We start from the raw sequence: 25,536 nt of genomic DNA on the forward strand, positions 1-25,536 counted from the left end.
AAATTATTTTAAATTAAAATATTTAAAATCTTCATTGAAATCTGATTAGCAGCCCCACTCGTCTCCTGTTCCTGCTCCTCCACCCCCCCAGGAGTGGTTCACTCTGGCAGGGTTTACAATAGCTCCCCATTTGTGGGGACCTGGCAGTTTGATCCCGTTGGGAGTGAAGGAAGGCCATGGAGGTCAGAGATAAGGAGTGGGGTTGCTCCCTGGGCACTGCCAGCCTGGAAGTGCCAGCCTGGCCCCATAGCACTGCTCAAAGAGCAAAGTGGCAATGCCCTGGATGCAACTTTGCACTGCCCTCTGGGCATTGGACATGTGTCAAGAGGATGGGGGGGGTGGCTATGGGACAGAGATTGGTGGCCGTGGGAGGACTCCATGCCACTCTGCAGTTGGGATCAGTGACAAATGGGGCTGGGGGGAGAGATTGAGGCAGGCTGGGCCTGGGAGGGGGGAGTGGTTGGGGCTGGCCCGGAGATGTCCAGGAGGCCAGTGATGGGGGGTGTGGGTAGGTGGGGTCAGATTGGCAGTGTTGTTGTTCTGGTCAGCAATCAGTTTGGCCAGCATTGGGAGGCCAGCAGGGCGGCGCTACTGCACATACACCAATATCCAATATGACAGATCAGCGCTACGCTGCCGACCTCTCAAGCGGGAATACGCCTGCCCACAGATTTTTATTAAGATTCATGCTAGGGCACTCTACGATGCTCAGAGTGTGGGAGATTGATTTTGAAAATCCTGTTGAAAAATACAGCAGGAGTTATTCCAGTTTTTATGCAAATTTGGATCTTAGAATTTTTTTGGGAGAATCCCAGTCTTTGTGAGAGTTGGGAAACATTGGTGAGATTTGCAACAGCTTCAGAAGAATGAGCTTTAGTCAAGGGATCTTGCGTGGGGGGGGGGGGGGGGTGTGCGGGGTGCAGGGGGTGAATAGGGGTTGGGAGCACCCCAGAATCTTTTTGGTAGCATAGGGCGAGTTGCATGGGCAGGCAGGGAGAGTTTAACCTTTAGAGATGGCGCCCCTTCCAGATTGACAGCATTTACCATGCTCCCTGATTTCGTTTTGTCAGAGTGGCTGAATATCTGGTTGGAAGACCCAGCTGCATGTCAGGATCAATACATGCTGCTTCAGTAAGAACCTGACACTCAGACAAAATATGGGAAAATTCCACCAATAATTCTGTAACAAAGGCCTCCAATTTCAATCGTTATTTCATTACTTTGTGTTTGGACTAGACGCAAATAGAGATAACATTTTCATGTTTCAACTGTGATCAGATTTAGTTTTCCATGATTAAACTACCCAACCCTTTCCAAACAGTGCAAACCCAACCCTGCAGAGTACATTCAGTCTGAAACACTACAATACACAAAACATTACTGCATCCAATCTGACTTGAAAATTTGCCTAGATTCCAGTTGTAGGGAATTGCTGGATATCATACAAAATGTAATTAGCCTTAGCTTCATCATTTTCAAATATATTCAATCATACAGTTATAGAGGTTTACAGCATGGAAACAGGCCCTTTGGCCCAATTGGTCCATGCTGCCTTTTTTGAAACCCCGAAGCTAATCCCAATTGCCCACATTTGGCCCATATCCCTCTATACCTATCTTATCCATGTAACTGTCTAAATGCTTTTTAAAAGACAAAATTGTGCCTGCCGCTACTGCTACCTCTGGCAGCTTGTTCCAGATGTTCACTACATTGTGTGTGAAAAAATTGCCCCTCTGGACACTCTTGTATCTCTCCCCTCTCACCTTAAACTTATGCCCTCTAGTTTTAGATTCCCCTATCTTTGGGAAAAGATATTGACTATCTACCTTATCTGTGCCCCTCATTATTTTACACACCTCTATAAGGTCACCCCTCAGCCTCCTATGCTCCAGACGAAAAAGTCCTAGTCTAACCAGCCTCTCTTTATAACTCAATCCATCAAGTCTCGGTAGCATCCTAGTAAATCTTTTCTGCACTCTTTCTAGTTTAATAATATCCTTTCTATAATAGGGTGACCAGAATTGCACACAGTATTCCAAGTGTGGCCTTACCAATGTCTTGTACAACTTCAACAAGTCGTCCCAACTCCTGTATTCAATGTTCTGCCGAATGTCTTCTTCACCACTCTGTCCACCTGTGACTCCAATTTCAAGGAGCTATGAACATGTATCCCTAGATCTCTTTGTTCTGTAACTCTCCCTAACGCCCTACAATTAACTAAGTCCTGCCCTGGTTCAATCTACCAAAATGCACCACCTCGCATTTGTCTAAATTAAACTCCATCTGCCATTCGTCAGCCCGCTGCCCCAACTGATCAAGATCCTATTGCAATTGGAGATAACTTTCTTCACTGTCCACTCTGCCACCAATCTTGGTGTCATCTGCAAACTTACTAACCTTGCCTCCTATATTCTCATCCAAATCATTAATATAAATGACAAGTAACTGTGGACCGAACATTGATCCCTGAGGCACACCGCTGGCCACAAGCTTCCAGTTTGAAAAACAACCTCTACAACCACCCTCTGGCTTCTGTCAAGAAGTGGGGATGCCGGCGTTGAAGTGGGGTAAACACAGTAAGAAGTCTGACAACACCAGTTTCGTCACCTGACGAAGAGGGAAACCTCGAAGCTTGTGAGTTTACTATTAATCGGTTGGCCTTAAACCTGGTGTTGTCAGACTTCTTATTCTGTCAAGAAGCCAATTTTGCATCCATTTAGATACCTCACCCTGGATCCCATGAGAAATAAACCTTATGCAACAACCTACAAAAGGCTACAAACCTACAATCTGATAAAATTCTAGTAAGTAATCTTTACTGTGTTGACATGGCTGGCTGGGTAGCTGCTAGTGATAAATAATTCTGGAGCTTTACTATTTATGTCAATTGACAAATAACAATGCATTTCCTTTCACATGCACATAGCCCTTCCCAGATCCTCTAGTGATATTTTCAATAGTGAAACATTATTAGCAACTTCTGCTATTTAAAAGGTTAACAGAAAGTATTGCAGATCTAAATGATGTGTGTAGTGGATGAGATAATAATCAATAACCCGCAAAAGGCCATCAAATTCAATGGTTGGCCTTCTTATTAAGTAGAACTTTGTAAGGAATTAGCCTTGTAATAGTGCACATAAATTCTTCCAAACCAGATCAGATATATGATCAAAACGCACTCTCAATTTCAAACTCATTGACAAATGTATAAAAGTTTTAATTTAAGAATGGAACAGAGGTAGATGAAATTATTTTTCAGCATAAACATTCCTCACAATCAATATAAATAAATGTTTTACATAATGTTAAGATGATTCCATAAAACAAAATTAGTTTCATGCCCAAGTTCTGGAATTTCCTATCAGTTAGCTGTCATTTTGATCACACACATGATGGATGCACCAGTAGCAGTAAGCATTAATTTGGAAAAGTAACATTTGTTATCCATCTGGAAACTGATCTGGAAACATTCAGTGCTAGTTGCCTCCACGTTCTTATGTCCAAAGTCTCCTAATGCCTTAGGGATGGACTCCCTTTGTCAGGCTCAGTTCCTTGCAAGCAAATCCTCTGATCACTCATGAACGAGTTTGAAATTGACAGTACATTTGAATCATATAACTGATTTGGATTGGAAGAATGCATGTGTACTATTACAAGATTTATACGCAAGATACAAGATTGGTCAAGCCATATTCACAGTTGTGCTTCTGAAATAGACATGAAGAGCAATGCCGTTTTAGAAAGCCATTCCTCCTGTAAAAGCAAGATCAAACTTTCACTTAAGCACTGCCTTTTCACATACTCAAGCTATCCTAAAACTTAACCAATGCATTATGTGCAAAGCATAGTCATGCTTTTTATGTCCTGGGCAATCATAGCCAATTCAGTTACAATCCTGGTGCTACAAGTGGCAAATGAGAGAAAAATGGGTTTGCGGGATGAAGATTAGCTAGTGTACTTAGAGGACCAGCTGCACCTGCGATCGCATATACAAACCAACAAGACCCTGAGATAATAAGATGTGAAAGGCACCCAGGACCCAGACATAACAGATTTGAATGACACCACCTTTTTCCTGTTATCATAGAATCCCTGCAGTGCAGAATGAGGCCGTTCAGTCCATCAAATCTGCACCGATCACTATTCCACCCACATATATTCTCGAAAGCCCACATATTTACCCTGCTCATTCCCTGACACTAAGGCTCAATTTAGCATGCCCAATCAACCTAACCCACACATTTTTGGACTGTGGGAGGAAACCAGAGCACTTGGAGGAAACTCATGTAGACACAGGGAGAATGTGCAAACTCCTCACAGACAGCGACCTGAGGCTGGAATTGATTCCTGGTTCTTGGCACTATGAGGCAGCAGTGCTAACCACTGTTCCACTGCACTGCCCTGCTGTTACAATTTTCCATAACTTCAAGCAACAGCAACCAATAAAACTGGGAAAAGCCAAGCATTTCAAAAAGCCAGTGCAGCTTCAAAACGCTGACAACACCAGGAAGTGTCTGACTGAAGATCAACTCCGGACACAGAGGCTCAAATCAACAGAGTCCAGTCGGCAGGGGTGTCTTTTTGTAGATAATGGGAATGTCAGCAGCTCAGAGAGAAAAAAACCCTGAAGAATCAAAGGCCATCAGACAACATAGAAAAGCACCATGATTACAAAGACAGCAAAGAAATGTGTTATTATGAGGAAAGACAAGAAGGTACAGACGGTGAATCTCGGTGAACTGATTTTAATGACTGTAACTCATATTGTCTGTGTTAAACTATCAATTACATCTCCTTTGGGGACAGACTCAAAGAAACCTTAGCTGCAAAATATACTCAGCTCACTTCCAGTATAAAAGGCAATGTGCCATTAGGGGTTCAGCTGGGAGACAGGTAAACCCTACATAACTTCAATGCCCAAATATCTTAAACTACTTTCATTTAAATAACAATGAGGAAGAATCTACAGTGACGTAATTGGCAGAATTCAATCCAGGCAACAGGGACCTTGCCCGCCTTCTGAGGAAGGCCGACCATATTAGTGCACCAGTCAGACGCTTCCGTAGCCAACAGTGGGCCTTCCCCGGAATCAAGACCCCCCCCAAAAGTTGCTGATCAGAGGCCAGCAGCTGTTCATTGGAGACAGCGACAAGAAGAATGGTGGCACCTTCTTGCAATGCAAACACCTGAGGTCCAAGTTCGGCAAAGGATCCAGGCCACAGGTGAGAGTAGGATGGAGCTGGAGCTTGCAAAGGAGTGGTTTGGGGGGTCGGGGGGGGGGGGGGGGGGGGGGGGTGCAGAGGGGAAGAGAGGAGGAGGAGGAGGAAGGAGACGGTGGCGGTGGTGGTGGTATTCCCCTCCTCTTTACTGGATCCTTCAATAGCAGACACTGAACACCTGACAAGGAGACCCCCCCCCCACCGGCCACATCTCTCCTCCATGTTGGAACCCATATACAAAACCAACAGGGTTTTGCCTTTAAGGCCTCTCACTTGGTGACTCATTCACCCGATTAAATGAAGGCATGAAAGCCTCAGTTGGTGGAGGGGTGGGAAGGCCTTCCATGTGTCTGCCAGCTCTGAATTTAAACAGGGCAGGGGCAGGATGTAAATGGGATCCCTGTCCTAACTGATTAAATGCTGCCCACCTCCAAACTCACCACAGGGGAGGGCATTAAATTCCATCCAATATTTCCAACAAAATCCCCGACCATCACACGTGCTAAATCTGAGTCCATTTAAGCTCAATATTCAGCGCTACCTAAAGGTATGTAACTATAGATAGTTCCTAGTATAGAGATCTGCAAGTAACACACAATGTTGCTGGCACACACAGCAACATAAAGAAGGAAAACTTCAATAAATTTTATAGAAACTTAAAAATCTTTCTTTAATTCTCCTCCATTACTTCTGATTAAAGGTCAACGTTGGCTCTGTGGGAACACATTCAGTTCCAAGTCAGAATGCACTTATCCCGCAACAAACATGAAATGGTCATTAGTCTCTCTGAGATCTTGCTGTGCTTAAATTGGCTGTTAACTTTGCCTATAAAACAACCAGAACTACGTTGCAAAAGTAGTTAATGGGCTGTAAAATGCACTTCAAATGTGAAAACAAGTTCTCTCTAAAGAACTAGTCTGGCACATTTTCTCCAAAATTAAATCAGAAGTTTTATTCAGTGCTGAGGCTGCTGCCATGTTTCCAATTACAGCGTGCCCTTCAGCCTGAAGGAACTTAATTTACACAGAAAAAGCTGGTCATTTAATATTAACCTTGCATCCGCAATGTTCTGGGATGTCCAAAAATAGCTGCACAGAAATGCCAAAAGAATAGCTGAAAGCATATCGAAGAAAGGGGTGGTGGACAAGTGACAGGGTATGAATTGAAAAAAGTCAAAGACATAAAGGCTGGCCACGGAAAGCCATGTATTTCGAGAGAAAGACTATTGCCCCTGCAACTGCTTAATTGCAATAAATTGAATCAGTAACCTGCACATGGAAATTGTAGAAGGAAAAGTAATTTCTTTTTTAAGTTTCCCCCTGTTTTCTTTCTGTGCACTGCTCCTGAAGATAAGGTCTCATGTTGTGATACTATCCCAAACCATTTTGTGGCTTTGTGCCCATTTTCCGTGGGTAATACTACAATGTGTGACAATCTCAGTCAAGACCAGTAACTTTCAAAAAAAGCACAAAATCCCATTTGAAGAACAAAACCTCAAGATTTTACGGCTTAAAACGAAGCAATATTTTATTATGCAAATACCAGATCCTATCTTAGGTAACCACCTCTACTCTAAAGCCTAAAATTAATACAAGTTAAACATGAATTAATAGGTAAATTGTGGTCGATTATAAACTATACATTATGTATTAAATGACATACAACTAAGACAGATTTCACAAATGGGCTCGGCAATCCATTCTATATATATATAAATCGCATTCATAAAGTCCTTCAAAATTCTGTCTTCCTCACAAAGAATTTCAGCTCCTCTTCTTCTCGGCCTTAACTGATGCCCAGCCTGCAGCAGTGCACAACCAACCTGAGTTTTATTAGTATGGTCTTCATCCAAAATGCCAGACATCACATCTGCAAAAACCTCTTCAGTTCTACTTATAATGGTCTAGATGGAACGGATCCACCAATGTTATCTTAATGTAACAGAAACAGCTGCAGTAACTGTATATTTATCGATTCCCATCTTCTCCATCTGGTCACCATTTTCTTCAACCTGCCTGTACTGCACACTGGCATCAACAAATGAACTCCGAGCCCCTTTATGTTATTTCAACCAAACCACTTCTATCCTCCCTTGAAGTTTTAGTTTCTAGTTTCAATCTTAGTTTCCTCAGAAACTGAAAGGCCCCATTTCCTTTCTTTGTTTCCCTTCTTGATTATATTCTGTCTCAAAAGATACAGGGCGCGATATTACTGGCCGTTCACGTCACACTCCCGCTGCAGCAAGGTCAGCCAATTTGGCGCCTAGCTAAATCTCCATTTATTGCAGCGGGATGGGAAAATCCCACCAGTGTGAATGGTGATAATATGCCAGCCACAAGCTTTGCAACCAAGGATTCCATCATAATTAGCAGACTATAAAACTATGAGAACCAGCACAACTGAAGACAATATTATTCTCCCTTAACATTGACACAGTTTTAGAAGCAACCAGGGGACACAGAAGCTAACTATAGTTCTTCAATGAGCAAGTTCAGATTTACACATAATTATCAAGGGAGACTCAACATTGACTTTGATTTTACAGATAAAGAAAAGAATGAAAGACTGACGTTTACAAAACCCCTTTCATGACCATCAGGCATCTCAAATCATTTTATAGCCAATGTTGTACTTGTTGAAACCAATTTCTCTACAGCAAACTCCCACAAATGGCAATGTGATAGTGACCAGGTAAATTTTTTTTATGATTTTGATTGAAGCAATCAAAATCATAAACCAACCAAACAGGCAGATGGGGCCTCAGTTTAACGCAAGTTACATGGAACAAGTTAACCTTACTGATTTAAGATTATGAGGGGTTTATGAAATTTATGAACCACTGATTAAGCTGCATCAACAAATTATTGAAGATACATGGATTCAGGGCAGGATTTTCCAGCCACATTCGTCCCAAGAACTGAAAATCCCACCCAAGGTCAACAAACCTTTGGATGGCCTGTCCCACCCACAACAATTCCAGTGGTGGGTGGGATGGGAAAATACCACCCCCCAAGACTGGGTTAAGAATTTTAATGTTTAATTCCAATTGCATAGTAAGAAAAAGCCAGCTCCAATTTGAGCTCTGCTCCACTTGGGGAATATGTTTTAAACATTCTTTCCTCTGCTTTACAGAGAGAATGTCACCGTTCAAAAATATTTCTTCAATATCTGCATCAAATTTGGACCTGAAAAATGGAGAGAACATTTTACATTCCTAGACTGAAAACAAGGCTTCCCCCCCGCTTCTCCTCTTTATTACTGAACAGAATAAAAAGATTAACAGAGCCAGGCTGGCAGTCTGCTCTTTCCTCGTACAACTCATGCCTCTCCATGTGCCATCCTAATCTCAGCACTGACAAATATATCCGAGGGTGGTTACATGTCACTGTTTGTCTCTGCTGACTGCAGATTAATCTGCGGCAAATAGGTCAGTGATTCACACAGAGACTACAACGGAGCTGTCAGCAATTGTTTGGCCACTGAGTTGGTTGACTGAGTCAATGTGAAATTATGAGTGGATTGAGTTATGTTTCCATAAGTTAAAAATTGAACTCAGGAAAAGAAAAAAGCATTATTCATCATTCAAGCGTAAAAACAGGTAGAGAAGCATTTGAGTGTCTGATAAAATAACTCCTATTTCTTCGTGTTATGATGCTCTGGGAAATCATTTATTGCAAATTATAAAACACTCTGAATTCTGATTTCACATGTTAGAGCTCTACCACAGACCCAGGCGAGCTCATACTTTGAAATAACCTCCATATAAAATACCACAAGGCAGAAACACGCAAGGCACCGCTTTGCCATTTTGTGAAATTTTGCAGTACAGTTATAGCCTCTTTCACACTGCTGTATTAAAGGCTTACTGAGTGGATTTGTGCTAGGTTTTCAGTCCAACACAGACAAAATTAAAACTCCAAATAATGGCAGCAGCATTAAAAATAATTTGTGAAAATAGTGTCACCAAATTGACATAGTGGTTTGCACTGCTGCATCACAGCTTCAGGGACCTATGTTCAGTTCTGGACTTGGGTGGCTGTCTGTGTGGAGTTTGCATATTTGAGGTGAGGTGAGAGTGACAGCCTTTGACATCGAGGCCGCATTCAACCAAGTGTGGCATCAAGGAGTCTGAGCAAAACTGGAATCAATGGATATCAGGGGTAAGCACTCCACAGGTTGGAATCATACCTGGTACATAGGAAGATGGCTGTGGTTGTGGAGGGTCAGTCATTTCAGCTCCAGGACATCCCTACAGGAGTTCCTTAAGGCAGTTTCCTAGGCCAAACAATCTTCAGCTTCTTCATTAATTAACTTTCCTTCCTCATAAGGTCAGGAGTGGGGATGTTTGCCAATGATTGCTTAATGTTCACACTGTTCACGACTCCTCAGATACTAAGCAGTCCATGTTCAGAAGCAACAAGATCTGGACAATACCCTGGTTTGAGCTGACAAGTGGCAAGTAACTCACATCACACAAATGCCAGGCAATGATCATCACCAATATGAGACACTCTAACCATCACCCCTTGACATTCAATTGTGTTACCATCACTGAATCCCCCACTGTCAACATCCTTGGGATTAGCATGGACCAAAAACTCAACTGGACTCACCATGTAAGCACAATGGCTACAAGAGCAGGTCAGAGGCTAGGAAGACTGTAGCAAGTAACTAATCTCCTGACTCTCCAAAGCCTATACACCAGTTACAAGGCACAAGTCAGGAGTGTGATGGAATATTCCCCACTTGCCTGTATGGGTGCAGCTCCAATAACACTCTCAAGAAGCTTGTCATGATCCAGGACAAAGCAGTCTGATTGATTGGCACCACATTTTAAAAACATCCACTCTCTCCACCACCGATGCTCAGTAGCAGCAGTCTGTACGATCTACAAGATGCACTGCAGGAGTTCATCAAGCATCCTTAGGTGGCACCTTCCAAACCCATGACCACCTTCATCTAGAGGGACAAGGTAGCAGATACAAGGGAACACTAATACCTGCATGTTCCCCTCCAAGCCACTCACCAGCCATTCCCTCATAGTTGCTGAGTCAAAATCCTGGAATTTCTTCTCCAATGGCATTGTGAGTCAACCTATAGCATATGGACTGCACAAGAAGGCAGCTCATCACCACCTTCTCAAGGACAACTTGGGATGGACAATAAATGCTAGCCAACCAGCAACGCCCATGTCACATGAATGACTAAAACAAAATTCTCCTTTCCTCCCACAGTCAAAGATGTGCAGGTTAGCTGGACTGGCCATGCTAAATTGCTCCTTACTGCCTCAAAATGTGTAGTTTAGATGAATTAGCCATGGTAAATTAATGGGATTATGGCAGGGTAGAGGTCCTGGGTAAAATACTCTGTCAGAGAGTCAGTGCACTCTCAATGGGCCAAATGGTCTCTTTCTTCGTTGTAGGGATTCTATGATTCTAAATCCTTTTGAGTCTGAGAGAAAACAGAGAATTGACAGAACAAACTATGCAAATGGGTTTATTTCAAGGACAGAAGTAGTATATATTTACAGAAGAAAATAAAGCATTCTTCTTCTTTCTATACATAACCTTTCCATTATTGTATGAATGTGCCCAAGCAACATTAAAATCAGCAGCAGGATTCTCAGGACCAGCGTTTGGAAACATAATTTGGAGCATAGCGGGGGTCTCTCCACATATTGGCTCCAATTGGAAAAAATAGCAGCATTATGGATTCTCAGAAACTTTGGAGAAGAATCTCAATAAGTCGGTACATACAAATCTGCCCCTGATAGAAGGGAATAAAGTATTTAAATGCAGATAATGCTAACTAAGAAGTCATCACTCATAGTTGGAACTTTTCAATAGCAATTCCACTGAATGGATTCTGTGAATTGTTCATGTAAGTCAGAAGATCCAACCTATAACTGAGATAGGTCAAGATATGCTGATTGATGCAGAAGGTCAAAAGATTTCAGAAAGAACTTTGCTCTGCAAACCAACAATTTTGCAAAGCAACCTCCCTCTATCTGAAGTTTGTGAATGAACAAGGCATGCAAGAAAGATACCAAAAAAGTTCCCTTTCAAAGGCTGACAGGCTGTTGAGAGCAACCTTCTGCCGACAAGATAAATATGTCAGTGGGCAGATTCATAATCCAGGTACATTTGCTGCCATCTCAGAACAAAACTTGTATCAGATGAAGTGACAAAATTGGCAAGAATGCAAATCAGAGTCTGGGATTGCTGGCAAATTGTTAAGAATTGAGGTGAGAAGGAATAAGCTCACAAAAATGACAAATTTTATCCCTCAAAGAAAATCATGTTCTGCTTGATAATCCAAGACTTCTTTCCTATGAACACACAAGGAATGAATAAAGATTTATGTCTGGCAGCATGGAAGAAACATACCCTACTGCACCTGGCAATGACAGCATCCAAGGCTTCAGATATTGTTGAATTTGCATCTACTCATGAGATGAATTGAATGGCTCCTAATTTAGTACATTGTAAGCTGACATTGAGTATGGATAAAATCAGACTTGGGTATGATGCTTCTTAAAGTCAAATCCACTAAAACAGATATTTAAAAAATAATTTTCAGGATGTGAGCATCGCTGGCTAGGCCAGCATTTATTGCCTGTCCCAAGTTGCCCTTGAGAAGGTAGTGGTGAACTGCCTCCTCAAATTGTTACAGTCCTGGAGATGTAGGCATACCCACAGGTAAGTATAATGATTATGTAGCTCAGAGGCAGGTGAGTTAATGTGCACCTACAGAACGATAATACAGCATGAGTCCCTGGTGAAAAAAGATAAAGCAGCGAAAAACTGAAAAGGAGAAACATGAGAGAAAACATTATCTACAAACTGAGGACGCCAGTGCCAAGCCATTAGATACATATTTCATAATTAATGCCAGCAAAATTTAAAAAGGTTTATCTTTCTTCTGTGCTTAAGCACTTTCACCTGAACAATTAATGCTTTGGCAAATTTGAGTTCCTGATTTGTTCAGAGTGCCAAGACCAACAAAGAACTAAATGCTTTTATATTACTGTCGGTTCAGTCACAAGTTTAAAAATGACTCAGAACAGACATTGATTTTCCTCAGAGTATTGAGCTCAATCACTTCCCTTAGCGAGTCAGTCTCTAATTTTTAACCAGGGGTGGAGGCTGGTAGCTGAAGTGCTAAAGTGCTGAAGTAATCCTAACGCTATTACCACCATTTTGACTGCCAGTACTCTGGCATCACCGAACCCTGCTTATCTACCATGGCTAATCTATCTAGCACACTCATCTTTGAGTGAGAGGAAACTGGAGCACCCGGAGGAAATCCATAGAGGCATGGGAGAAATTTGCACAGTCACCCAAGCCCAGAATCAAACCCAGGTCCCTTGCACTGTGAGGCAGCAGTCCGAACGACTGTGCTATCCTGTTGACCACGAGCCAGGTCTTTAGGAACTGAAACCATTGCCATTTATTCTCTGCTACACCGTTTTGGGTCAAACAAGGTAGACATTAAGAAGATTTCCTACGGGAGAAAAATATTCTGATCATTGCAGAGGACATGTTCCTGGGGGCCTGCACTTGGGATCCCTTGGGATAGCAAAGATCAGATAAACAGGCAGGCAGAATCATATCACACACACACAAAAATAGAAAATGCTGGAAAATTTCAGCAGGTCTGACAGCATCTGTGGAGAGAGAATGGAGCCAACGTTTCAAGTCTGGATGACCCTTCATCAATATTCATATTAACAATATTCATTGAGCTCTGAAGATGGGTCATCCAGACTCGAAATGTTGGTTCTATTCTCTCTCTACAGATGCTGTCAGATCTGCTGAGATTCTCTAGCATTTTCTGTTTTTGTTTCAGATTCCAGCACCCGCAGGACTTTGCTTTTACATTATGCTGAATCATATGCCTGTTGAGAAGTCCACATGATTTCTCCACCGTCTACTTGGAGCAAAACTGGATAGTTTTTTTGATAGCATCTGCCTATTTTTTCATTAACTGCATGCATTGGCCATCAACCCAAAAACATCTCTCCAAATGATACAAAACCAATTTGTACTAGCCAAATTACTGAAGAAAATAGCTTCCAATTGAAAATGATTCACAAAGTGGAAAGAAGTCAGGAAAACTAACAAATAGTATCATTTTTGGAGAGAATCCATCGGGATAGGGGGAAAATAAGCAGTTCTTCAGATGTGTGAAATGCAAGTATCTGTTTGGGTGAGTCAAAATGAGGTTTCTTTTGTTTCTTGGCAGCCTCAAAGTGTATTTTGCACAAGAACATATTACTTGCAGAACACGTCAGCTTCCAAACACAACAGTGCCTCATGATTGCACTGGAGTGCCAAGCTAGATTGCTCACACATTCTAGAGCACGGCTTGAACAGACAACCTTTTCCCTCTGGGACAAAAGCGGCTCACAAACTGAGGTGAGCTGACTTAATTTTATACTTCTGAGCAAAAGAAAATGTTAGCACTATTTAACGTTAATACACAGCGGAGCAATATCAGGGATTGCTGCACTCACCAAACTGGTCATTTCTGCAGTTCAACCATTGGAACATTAATACATTGGAACAATCAGAAATTAAATATTCATTAGCACCATCTTCCAAGGCAAATTTATAGCAATACCCCTGTGAAAGACATCTCACATAGAAAGGCTAATGCATTTTGAATACAAGCATCCTAATTCATAATGACTGGAAGAAAACAACCGCTTTCGCACCTTGAATAAAGCAATTGTCACAATGATTTCCTGCAGGCATTACTGAACTAGTTTAAAAGCTGTATTAATTTAGAGAAAGATCAAAGACCAACACTGACACTTTTTGCTAGCAGGGGTTAATAGTTCCTTGCATTTACCCGAAACAAATTTTATGGTGGTGTGAATGCTTCACAGGGTCCACATCAGTGAAAACTGTTAGACAATTCTTGATTAACAAAAATGAAAGCAAAATACTGCAGGTGTTGGAATCTGAAACATAAACAGAAAATGCTGCAAATTCTCAGCAAGTCTGAGAGAGAGAAAACAGAGCCAATGTTTCAACAGATGACTCTTGATCAGAGCTCTAACGAAGGGTTATCCAGATTCGAAACATGAGCTCTGTTCTCTCTCCATAGATACTGTCAGACCTGATTAATGACGTTGCATTTTGACAAGGGGAGGTGTACCTATGGTACAGGCCAAGGCATTTTTCTGCAGCACATTCATTGCGTTTTTTTTCAGGTACTTGAGTATTAAGACCCTATGAAAGGCCCGACACACATACTGTGCTCATGCACCCAACCCACCTCCCTGTGTGTGTACGAGCACGCGTATGCACACTCTCAGCTGTATGCTAATTCCCAAAAATGGTTTGGTTGGTTCATATCAAATGTAACGAAGAGAAATATTGAACAAGAACTGAACCTATCTAGAACCTGCCCATTTCCAGTTGAAGGTTGAAGCAGGTTGGATTCTTTATTATAATGAGGTTGCATTCCTTCATTTTAGCAGTCATTTTATTTTAACCAAAAGAAGCTGGGTTTAGCTGGCCTTGGGATACTCATCAGCTTAAAGAAGATGGGAGGCTAAATCCATGAGGTAAGAGCCTTACAGTACTGTTTGTGGACCAAGTGTTTCCTCCAAACCCAAAAAGCTAACCAAATAAAATACTGACACAACCCTCACCCCACTCTACAATTTGTGTATTCCCTTGCGACCACATTCAGACTTGTCAACCATCACTCAAAAGCCCCCCCTGCCCACCTCACCATTGTGATTAGGACCCCTCTTCCCCTGCAATCCTGAACTTTGCCGATCCCCATGATCTCTCTCACTCTTCCAATAGCTGCTCTGAAAGGCTCTGATCCTGTGAAGCAGGCTTGCCAACTGAAATACCTCCAGCCTGTCAAGCAAATTGCCTCTAGTCAGGAGCCGCACTTTAAGGAGTACTGCAGTTATGAAAGATAACAGTTCTTCCAGATGCCACAAATACCGCTCAATAGCCCCAGTGCACCCTTACCCCTTCACCAGCTAGAATCTGCCTCTTTAAAGTTTGAAGTTTGTTTATTAGTATGTATTAGTGCCACAGATAGACTTACATTAACACTGCAATGAAGTTACTGTGAATATCCCCCAGTTGCCCCATTCTAGCACCTGTTTGGGTATACTGAGGGAGAATTTATGAAGGCCATTGCATCTAACCAGCACATCTTTTGGACAAGATCAATCTAGGCCTCTGCATGATTCATGCACACATCTAACATAGAGAGGTGAAGTTGGGCTCAGTAGCACCTGATCTTTGGGAAGATCCTAAATGTTCCAAAATGGCATCTGCACACACTTCTGACGCAAAGTGCAGTGGATGTCAAACACAGACAGAAGTATAAGGCAATTATTACATCCAAAGCTGACAAAGTGGGGCTGTTGTTCGATATTTATGGCATCTGTGCAACTTCAACTGCCAATACAGTGACAAGAATAACTGAACACGGGAAGACATGTGGAAAATATGGATTTCTACATGCACCAAAGAGCTTTGGGGCATTCCAAGATTTCTGCAAGGCACATGGCAAAAATGGTCACAGTCACTGACTATGTATATGAGCAAAGGCCAAATGAGCTGTGAGAAGTTGTGCAAAGGCTGAAGCAAACCATTAATGGACTAGTGTTTCAAGCAGCACAAATGCGTAGAACCCTTGGGAAAAGCATACGCGAGGTGGCTGACAAAACAGTCAATGATGATGATGTTTCTGACACTGTGAGGTGCAGTGAGCACATAGTTCACACCGTCCAAGTGGCAGAGTACATAGATGCCATCACATTGTCAGAAGTATTGGTTAATTCAGGTCATCAGTCCACTGAAAGTCGGTAAACGTGTTACTGGTGAACTTGGACACAAAGCAATAGCCAACATGATGCCTCAGAGAGGTTTTGGAATTAACAAACTCAGGCTAAGGAAATTTGATATGTCTGCTACGACTCCCACCATCTTTTACAGACGCACCGTAGAAAGTTTCTTTTTCGGTTGTATCACAGCTTGGTATGGCTCCTGCTCTGTCCAAGACCACAAGAAACTACAAAGGGTCACGAATGAAACCCAGTCCATCACTCAAACCAGCCTCCCATCCATTGACTCTGTCTATACTTTCTGCTGCCTCAGAAAAGCAGCCAATATAATCAATGCTTCCACCCATGCTGGACATATTCTCTTCCACCTTATTCCGTCAGGAAAAAGATAGCCTGAAGTCATGTACCAACCGACATAAGAACAGCTTCTTCCCTGCTGCCATCGGACTTTTGAATGGACCTACCTTATATTAAATTTCTCGACACCCTAGCTATGACTGTAACACTACATTCCACACCCTCTCCTTTCCTTCTCTGCGAACGGTATGCTTTGTCTATATAGTGTGCAAGAAACAATACCATTGTATACCAATATATGTGTCAGTAATAAATCAAATCAAAGAAGGGGCCATGGCAAAACTCATTACCGCAAAACGTTCAACATTTAATGGCTTGATAACTCCTGTGTCGGATTTATCGTGTTGGACTGTAACCAGTCACCCTGAGTTTTACAGATCTACTGGCATGTCGAGATCTCTCACTTTTTGCTATTTATGGAATCAGGCAGATTCCTCAAGGCAGATCAGCATTAAAAGATAAACTCGTCACTTCAGTTAGCAATTTGACATCACAATATCTTCATGTTTCAATGAAAACAGCAGTATGAGCGATGCAACATTATACTTGAGAGAGGAAGCCACACCATTGTTTGATATACCATGCAGAGGCAGCATCCATGGGTAGACCAAGTTGAAGATCAAGCTGGTCAAAATTGGAACGGATGGAAGGATTCAAAAGGTCCAAAAGCACATGAATTGGTGCAGCTCAATCACATGTGTCATCAAGAAGGATGGGCACTCTGAGTCTGCCTTAATCCAAAATCTTTGAATAAAGCTCTAAAGCATTGTCCACATCAAATCCTAACTTTGGAACAGCTCAATCTGAAATTTGTAGGAAGAAACTTCTTTTCAAAACTTGATGTTAAATACGGGAATTGATCAGTATATCCAGCAAGGAAGTCCCAGGAGCTGACAATGTTTCATACTCCAGTTAGATGTTATATAAAATGAGGGGTTGCCCATTTGAGACAGAGACGAGAAGGAAATATTCCTCTCAGAGGTCACTGAATCTCACTTCCTCAGAAGGTAATGAAGGCAGAATCCTTGAAAATTTTCAAGAAGAGGTAAACAGATTTTTGATAAACCAGAGGTTGAGAGATTATCAGGGGTGGGTGGAAGTTTGAAGTCCTATCAGCCATGATCTTACTGAATGGTGGAGCAGGCTATAAGGACTAAGTGGTCTATTCCTAACTCACATGTTCACACGTTAGTGCTTCAAATGAAACAGAAACAGAAAATGCTGGAGAAACTCTGGGATAGAGAATAGAGCTTACGAAGAGTTATCCAGTCTCGATATATTGACTCTATCCTTTCTACACAGATGCTGTCAGACCTGCTGAGTTTCTCCAGCACTTTCTGTTTTGTTTCAGATTCCAGCATCCACAGTAATTTACCTTCATTTTAGTGCTTCTAATGACTTCCTTTTGGGCCATCTGTTACCAGGATCTCTTTCAAGTGCATATGGATCACATTATCTATAAAATACCAGGATGCAAATGAATTGCAGATGATTTTGCCATTGTTGGTCGGACAAATCAGGAACATGGTCGGAATTTACATCTGTTAATGCAAGTAGCACATAAAGGAGGGCTGGTGGTTAAGAGTCACAAATGTAACATCAATGTACAGCAAATTAATTTTGTGGGTCCATTTCTTTGAGTGCTAGTATCCGTCCTGTCTAAGCAAACTAGAGATTATCCATGTGATGCCAATATCTTATCAATACAGTGGGCAGAATTCTTCCAAAAACTTTTAAGTGCTGTACCCAGTGGGAATTCCAATGAGAATCCCGCTGGTGGGGTCAGTGCGATACAGTTTACAATTCTACCGCACAAAAAAGTGTTTTTTGGAGCCTGGGGAGATTCTCACTGAATTCTCCGACATTTGGAAATTTGTTTTGGAGTGGGGACCTGTCGATGCCAGCAAGGCTGGTTCCTTTTTAAAGGGTGCCCCAATCTCCAGACAAACCTACACACCCTCCTCCACCCTACGTGTTGGCTAAGACCACCAACCTCACATGTGTGCAAGTGTGACAACTGCCTCAACTCCCAAGTTGAAACTCTGCTATGGAGTCACCAACCTGTTACCTTAAATGGAATTTAAATATGCTAATCTGGTTCTGGACAGGGCCAGAAAATTGCCCAGTATCTTTTAAACCATTATAGAGGAAACCTTCTACTTTTTGCCTCTTTACTTTCCTAATTTTGTGCAAAAACCGTCAGCTTTATTGGAATTATTGAAAAAGGTGTCCTTTCTATAGCACAGACCATCAGCAACACTTTGAGGTACTAAAGAGGTCTTTGTCAGAAGCATTGGTACTGCAATTCTATGATCGCAGAGAAGTGACCATTCTCAAGTGGATGCATTCCAAAATGACTTAGGAGCATGCATTTACAGAAGGTCAAATCTATCACATCTGTTTCAAAATCCCAACTTCTCTAATATTGAGAGGGAGATAGTAACCTTGGTGTTTGGAAATATGCGTTTTCACAACTACTTATCGGGTGTGGTAGAAACCGAGCACAAGCCGCCAGAGATGATTTGGTGAAGAGAGGGCAGAAAATAGTAACACTACTTGCAACTTGTAAGTTAGAAAAGAATTACATAGCAGAGAAACTATGAAGTGGGTAAGTTGGATTAGATAAGAGGATAACCTCATCTCCAACAGCTTAGGACGGTGTGGTGGCATAGCAGTTAGCACTGCTGCCTCACAGCGCCAGGGACCTGGGTTCGATTCCTGGCTTGGATCACTGTCTGTGCGGAGTCGACACGTTCTCTCCATGTCTATGTGGGGAGAACGTGCTCCGGTTTCCTCCCGCAGTCTGAAAGATGTGCGGATTAGCTGCTTTGGCTATGCTAAATTCTCCCTGTGTACCCAAACAGATGCTGGAGTGGGGCGACTAGGGGATCTTCGCAGTAACTTCATCACAGTGATAACATAAGCCTACTTATGACACTAATAAATAAACTTAAAATAAAACTTTAAGCTTCTGTCCTGTGTGGGGCCAAGGACTCAGCACTGACTATTTCTATAATGGCCAGTATCATCCTCTCCATGGTACTCAAATCATACAGGTGTGCCCATCCTCTCAGTTAACTTCTGTTGCCTATGATTGTGTACCACAAACTTCTGAAAGACAGAGGAAAGTGAGTATTTGCAATCTATCTCAGTGCTGCCATGCAACCTTTGAAATGTGGTGTGAGATGCAATCATGCTAGGTGTGCAAGGATGAGGTAAAGTATTTGAATGCTGGGTAAGAAACCTGATTGATAGAGATTACTAGTGGTATGGGGCAGACATAAATTGGATTTTTTAACAGGATACACTCTTCTTCCAACTCTGATCACTGGCAAGGTGCTAAAATCGTGCCCATGATGAATTAGCAGTGGCTGAAACAAATAGTCTAGTTGATTGGATGTGACATTGAAGATGGATTCATTGACCTTTACGACGTGGGAGATCATCAAATTTCTGGCACTACAGTCAGGTCATTGGGCCTAACTTACCATCCTTACCTGGTTTGACTTATGAGTGACTCCAGATCCACAGTAATGTGGTTGAATTTTAACTGCCTCTCAAGTGGCCTAGAAAGCCATTCAGTGATTGAAACAAAATACAGCAATGACCACATCAAATGAAAAATAATTTTCACAACCTCTTCAATACACCCAGCTCAATGGGGGCAATTCTCCCATCCCACACCTTTTGTAGCGCAGCGGGCTGGGAGATTCCAGCGGAGGCCCTTTCGTGGGCTCCCCACTGGATGTCACAGCCTCCGAGCCACCGGATTTCCGACACCGTCGACTCCAATCCCCGGCTCTGCTGGACTGCAGAAGCAAATTGCCAATTCCCAGTGGACATCTTAGCACTGTCCATCAGGCATCGGGCAGTGCCAATGGGGAGGGCCTAATGGGAAGGACGGTCGGTAGGGGTGGGAGGTCTCGCTGCGACCCTGCATTGGGGCTGGAGGGAGGGAGGCCAGTGGTCAAGGCTGGGCATTGGGGGTGGGGGTGGGGGTGGTGCTGTGTGGTGGTAATGGGATGGGACATCGAGGCGGGCTGGGCGCTGGGAGGTCAAGGCTGGCCCAGGCATATTTGGCCAGCAATCAGGAGGCCAGCAGGCAGGGGCCACTGCACATGTGCCAATCCCAGCACTAACAGATTAGCACATGCGCAGTGGCCTGCTCAATGCTAAGATGCCGGCCTCTCCAGCGGGAATAGGCCCCACCCACTAATTTTTAGAGTGATTCACGCTAGTGCACAGGGTGTAGGAGATTCATTTTGAAACTCCAGCTGAAAAAAAGTGTGATTTATTCCAGTTCTTACAAGAACGCAACAGAATTTTTTGGGAGAATTGCCTCAATGTTTCCACACACACAAAACACAGCACACTCTATCTTCCACAGAGTTACAGAAGCTATTAATAGTCAAATGTAATAGATCTAAGAACGGTTACTCCCAGCCCAGGGCTGTAAAATTAAAATCTGCAATACTTTTAAACAGTAAATTACTAAAGTGGCTGATGTATATTTAAACCAGTGTCTGCATTATTCAATTCTCCTCGTCAATTGGTCTCTGTAGACAATCGAATGCGCTAATACAACTAATAGCTGCGGTGTCACAATGTGGTTGGCTATTATTTTGGGCGTGATGTCTTAATTGAGATTATTTATCAAATGCTGGATTGGATTTTGGTCGATTTCAGAACTGTTTGTGTGTGGTAGTCCTAAACATAGTTATGTTCTGGTGAAAAATTTGCACACTATCAGTGTGCCTCAGACTGAGTTAAATGATATAATGCTTTCAAATCACAGCCCCATGAAAATCTGGGACAGATAGTTTGTGAAGAAATTCCTTTTGAGTAACACTGAGTAGAATAAACAGTTACGGGAAGCACGGATGTTGAGATTTGCAAAGAGGAAGTACTGCACAAACCATCTTCTCCCAGGTATCCTCTGATCAGTAGTTTAAATGAGTAAAATGATTGCATCTATCTAATACAGAAAGACATCAGCTAAGGATGCAACTATTTACCATCTTTCTATGCTGACAAAGAGATATTGGCAAAGATGGAAGTAAGAGTCAGGGATCAGGTTAACTCTTGACAGCACTGAGACAAGGAACATAAGAGTCCATCCAGAGATGGTATAACTCCAGTCTGACGTAAAGCCAAATTTCAAAAGTTCACAGAAAGTTTGCCACCTGACCTTTGTGTCAGACGAACATTTTCAATTTTAAATGCTGGTATTAAGAAAAAAATGAATGTTCCCTGCCTGTTCTCCCGTCACATTAATGTAACTAACTAGCAAGTACATAGTTATCTGGGAAGAAAATAACACCTAGTCAAGTCGTGTAACTCCGCTCTGGCAACTGTTCAGAGCATTCGCTAACACCTGGCCGAGATAGTAACTGTGACAAAGCAGGCCCATTAATAAGTTGGGACTTTGAATCAGAGGCTTAAATAATGGTAATAATAGAGCTGAAAGTGTAGGCACTTGGCTGAATGGAAAGTTCCTTCAACAAATATTAACTGGTTCAATTGCTGCTAAAGGGGCCACAAGTTTGCTCACCATGAACGCAGCAAGGAACATTTGTTAAGGAAGTCTTAGTGTGGCTATCAGTAATTAGTAGTCTTAGCACAAAACTGCCACAGTTTGTGACTAATTGGTATCATTAGGCAGTTTCACCCTTGAGCAGCAGAACATTTAGCACTGCGAGTGGGGAGGGGCAGAGGGAGACATAGAAGGTCAGTACTGAATACTGAAAGGTCAAGTTTCAGCTGCCAATCTTCAAACTAGTACAAAGAATCAAGAGGACATCCATTACAAAGTAAAATATTAGAAACCTCCCCCCAGCAACCACCTACTCCTTTAAGCAAAAGACAATACAGGAGATAACAAAGAATGGAGAAGATATTTTGGGATGCAAACTATACCTGAATGCTTGTTTAATGTGGACCCAACTTTCTTCAAATGTTAGAAGTCATTAAGTTTTTTTGATTCTGTCAAATTGCTGGCCAAGAAATGAACCCTAGTTATTGTAATTTGGAATGCAGTGCTAGGAAGGTATTGGGAACAAATTTTACAGTAACTTTCAAAAAAAGGGAACTGAATGAATATTTAAAAAGGAAACATTTGTTAGGGCTATGAGAAAAGAGCAGGAGACTGGGACTCGTTGGATAGATCTTTCAAAAGAATCAGCACAGGAACAATGGGCCAAATGGCTGCCTTCTGTTCTGTACAATGCAATGATACTATGATACAAAGTGTACTTGGGATGTTGTGTTCTTTGCAAGCCTTGATTTGAATTTAGTCCTTATTGCAGATTCATCTGTTTGATAGATGTCGAGTGGGTGGAACCACCACCTGGGAATCAGTGCTCACTCCATGCAGGGGAAGGAAGCTATGTTTAACCATAGACCTCATGGCCTGCAGCAGTGAAAATTCCAGGTGTTTGTTATTTTGTGCTAGCTGGCTGAAACAAAATCCAAGTGGTTTCTACAATCTGCTTCATTACTGGGGGGAAGTGGCCAGGGGAACGATGACGAGATCTCCTCTTCCTACTGCTCCGGAAAGTAGGATGTAACTGGAGGGAAAACTGGCCTCACCACTCTAAGCATTGCATTTTTCATTAAAAATAAGGTGGAAAGAGCAAAGGAGACTTTGTCTAGTTTGTAACCCATCAGGTTAAATTACCAGAATCAAGTTGGAATATTTTATTGTAATTGCTTTTTAATCATTAAAAAAAACACTTTTTGGTAAGTTGATGTATTTCTTCAGCAAAATCTTCAAATAAAGTCTAACTTTAGCTAATATTTTCAGCACCTTTTAAAACAAGTGAATACTCAACACTATCAACTTCGAGTACATGAACTATCAGCAACTGTTATTAAACAATAATGACATTCTTTTTGGGGCTTTGAATAGGTATTTGTAAAATCTTGGAAGAGTACAGTTTATTTTATTTCTGAGTACCAACTATGGGGATTATTTGATTCATTATAGACAGAGGCATTTAATAACAAAGAAATCCAGAGAGTTCATATACATGGATTATACCTGCTGAGTCAAAGGCTATTCATTTCAACCCACATTCATATTTTAATTATCCAAGTATTTTTTAAAAATAAATCTAGGTGATTTACGTGAGGGTCAAAGGGAAGATCTACTCTGTGTCCTGCTGCATTTCTATGTTAATGAAACATGTTACCGAGGAGAAGTGAAACAGGAAGAGAAGTCTATGTTTACAGACTAAAAGATTTCAATAAAATGGTCACAAATAAATCCACAGATTGGATCGTAACAAAAGATAACACTGACCCACCTTCTGCCTTGGTATATATGGCAATATTTCCATTAACAAGACCAGCATACAGACACCGTAACTTGTATCCCAGGCTCATCACTGTGGATTTATCTGGAGCAAAGAAATGCTGCAATCGCACTTTTTTCGATGCTTGGTTGCTCTTGTACACTGAAATGCTGCATTGGGATACACAAAGTAAGAATGATCTTATCACAAATGTGGTATGATCTGTTGCATCTCATGCTATAAAAACATGAGCATCTAATGAAATGTTTGATTCCAGTTTTATTCAGAGCAACTTATTTCATGACTTTGTGCAATGTTGTAAAACAGATGCTAACAAATCAGCAGCCCATCACAACTGTTTTTATCTGCACTGAAAGCAATGAAAAATGGAGAAATTTAAAATAGGCAGCTGGTTCCAGCAACTATTTTACATTATCATACAAAGTCAAGAATTACCCCATGCTATCTACATTGGTTTCCATTCACATGCCGTGCTCCTTTTAACAGCTGACCTTCCAAGAATCAGAATGTGTCTGTCAGAACAAGGGAATTCATGAAATTATTTTACTTTTCTCCATAAAGTATGTCAGGTAGTTTTACAGTTTTTTCCAGTTCTCTAATGCTAGAATGTTGTCATCAGAAATGGAGACTTTTCAAATCGTAATCCAACGTGATCACACTTGTCTCCATTATTACAGAAGGTGATCGGATGCAGAAATTTAAAGTCTATGCTCCATCCTAATGATTGATTAATACGCTATTGAGCTGGTTAAAGACCCAATTGTACGTTGTTTTTATTTGTCCACTTCATTTCTCAGGCGTCAGGTTTGGCAGTGGTTTACAGCAGGTATGATGAGGTGGTGCAAGGGGGGGAGGTAAAGGCCTTCCTATGAGTCCATGGCTGCATGTTTCAGCAGAGTGTACTGGCGAAGGTGGCAGACTTTATATCTTTTTTGACTTCATTTATACAGTGCTTTGAGCCTGACATAAGAAGTAGGGAGAGGTTGCGGGGGCAAGGGCCTTGAAGTTTGTAGTTGTGACTGACTTTCTATTCACAGTGTAACCGCTCTGCTGCATGACGTGTTGGCCTAGACACCACATACGGGGTCCGGTCTGAGTCTTTGAAAGAGTTACATTGAAGTTGGAAGTGCTCTTATTTCTTCTAACCTCTTTCAGAATAACTGTTACTATAACACTGGCAGAACCATCCAAAGTTAGCGATTTAAATCACTTTGTTGGACGGTTCCCAGTGCAGCAAAATTGGGTGAGAAGTTAGTGCTTCTGGACAATTGCCATGTACAATCTTATCTGAGAACTTCCTAGAGGGATTCTGCAGCACATCTTTGGGGAACCTTCCAAATCTGCTGTGGGGAGCCAGGAGGTTATGGGCCAAGATGTTTTAAAAGTCATATTTCAAATGCCTTGCTTTGAAAGGGAAGAAAAGCACCCAACACCAAAGTTTTTTTACTCATTTGTTGGACATGGGCTTCGTTGGCTAGTCAGCATTTATTGCCTATCCCTCGTTGCCCGAGGGCAGTTGAAAGTCAACCACATTGATGTGGCTCTGGAGTCACATGTAGGCCAGACCAAGTAAGGACAGCAGATTTCCTTCCCTAAAGGACATTAGTGAACCAGATGGATTTTTTCAACAATGATTTCATGGTCATCAGTAGATTCTTAGTTCCAGATTTTTTAAAAATTTAATTCAAACTCCACCAGCTTCTGTGGCGGGATTCCAATCTGGGTCCCTGTAACATTAGCTGAGCCTCTGGATTAATAGACTTGTGATACCACAAAGCCATCACCTCCCCCATGTGACATGGAATACTGCAGTTGATGTTCAATT

The 25,536-nt window shown here is 41.9% G+C and overlaps 1 protein-coding gene across 2 annotated transcripts in view; it reads right to left on the reverse strand.

Annotated features, from left to right (window-relative positions):
* The window catches only part of arhgef10 (Rho guanine nucleotide exchange factor (GEF) 10), a 284,795-nt gene that overhangs the window by 47,170 nt on the left and 212,089 nt on the right, over window positions 1-25,536 (reverse strand). For both annotated transcript variants that reach the window (XM_080192046.1, XM_080192045.1), the window contains one exon: window positions 23,703-23,860. In XM_080192046.1, the coding sequence (XP_080048172.1) occupies window positions 23,703-23,860 (158 nt within the window). The remainder of the gene's footprint in view (window positions 1-23,702; window positions 23,861-25,536) is intronic.

Source organism: Carcharhinus amblyrhynchos, chromosome 7 (genome assembly GCF_965287045.1).
Source record: "Carcharhinus amblyrhynchos chromosome 7, sCarAmb.v2.hapA, whole genome shotgun sequence".
Taxonomy (NCBI): Eukaryota; Metazoa; Chordata; class Chondrichthyes; order Carcharhiniformes; family Carcharhinidae; genus Carcharhinus; species Carcharhinus amblyrhynchos.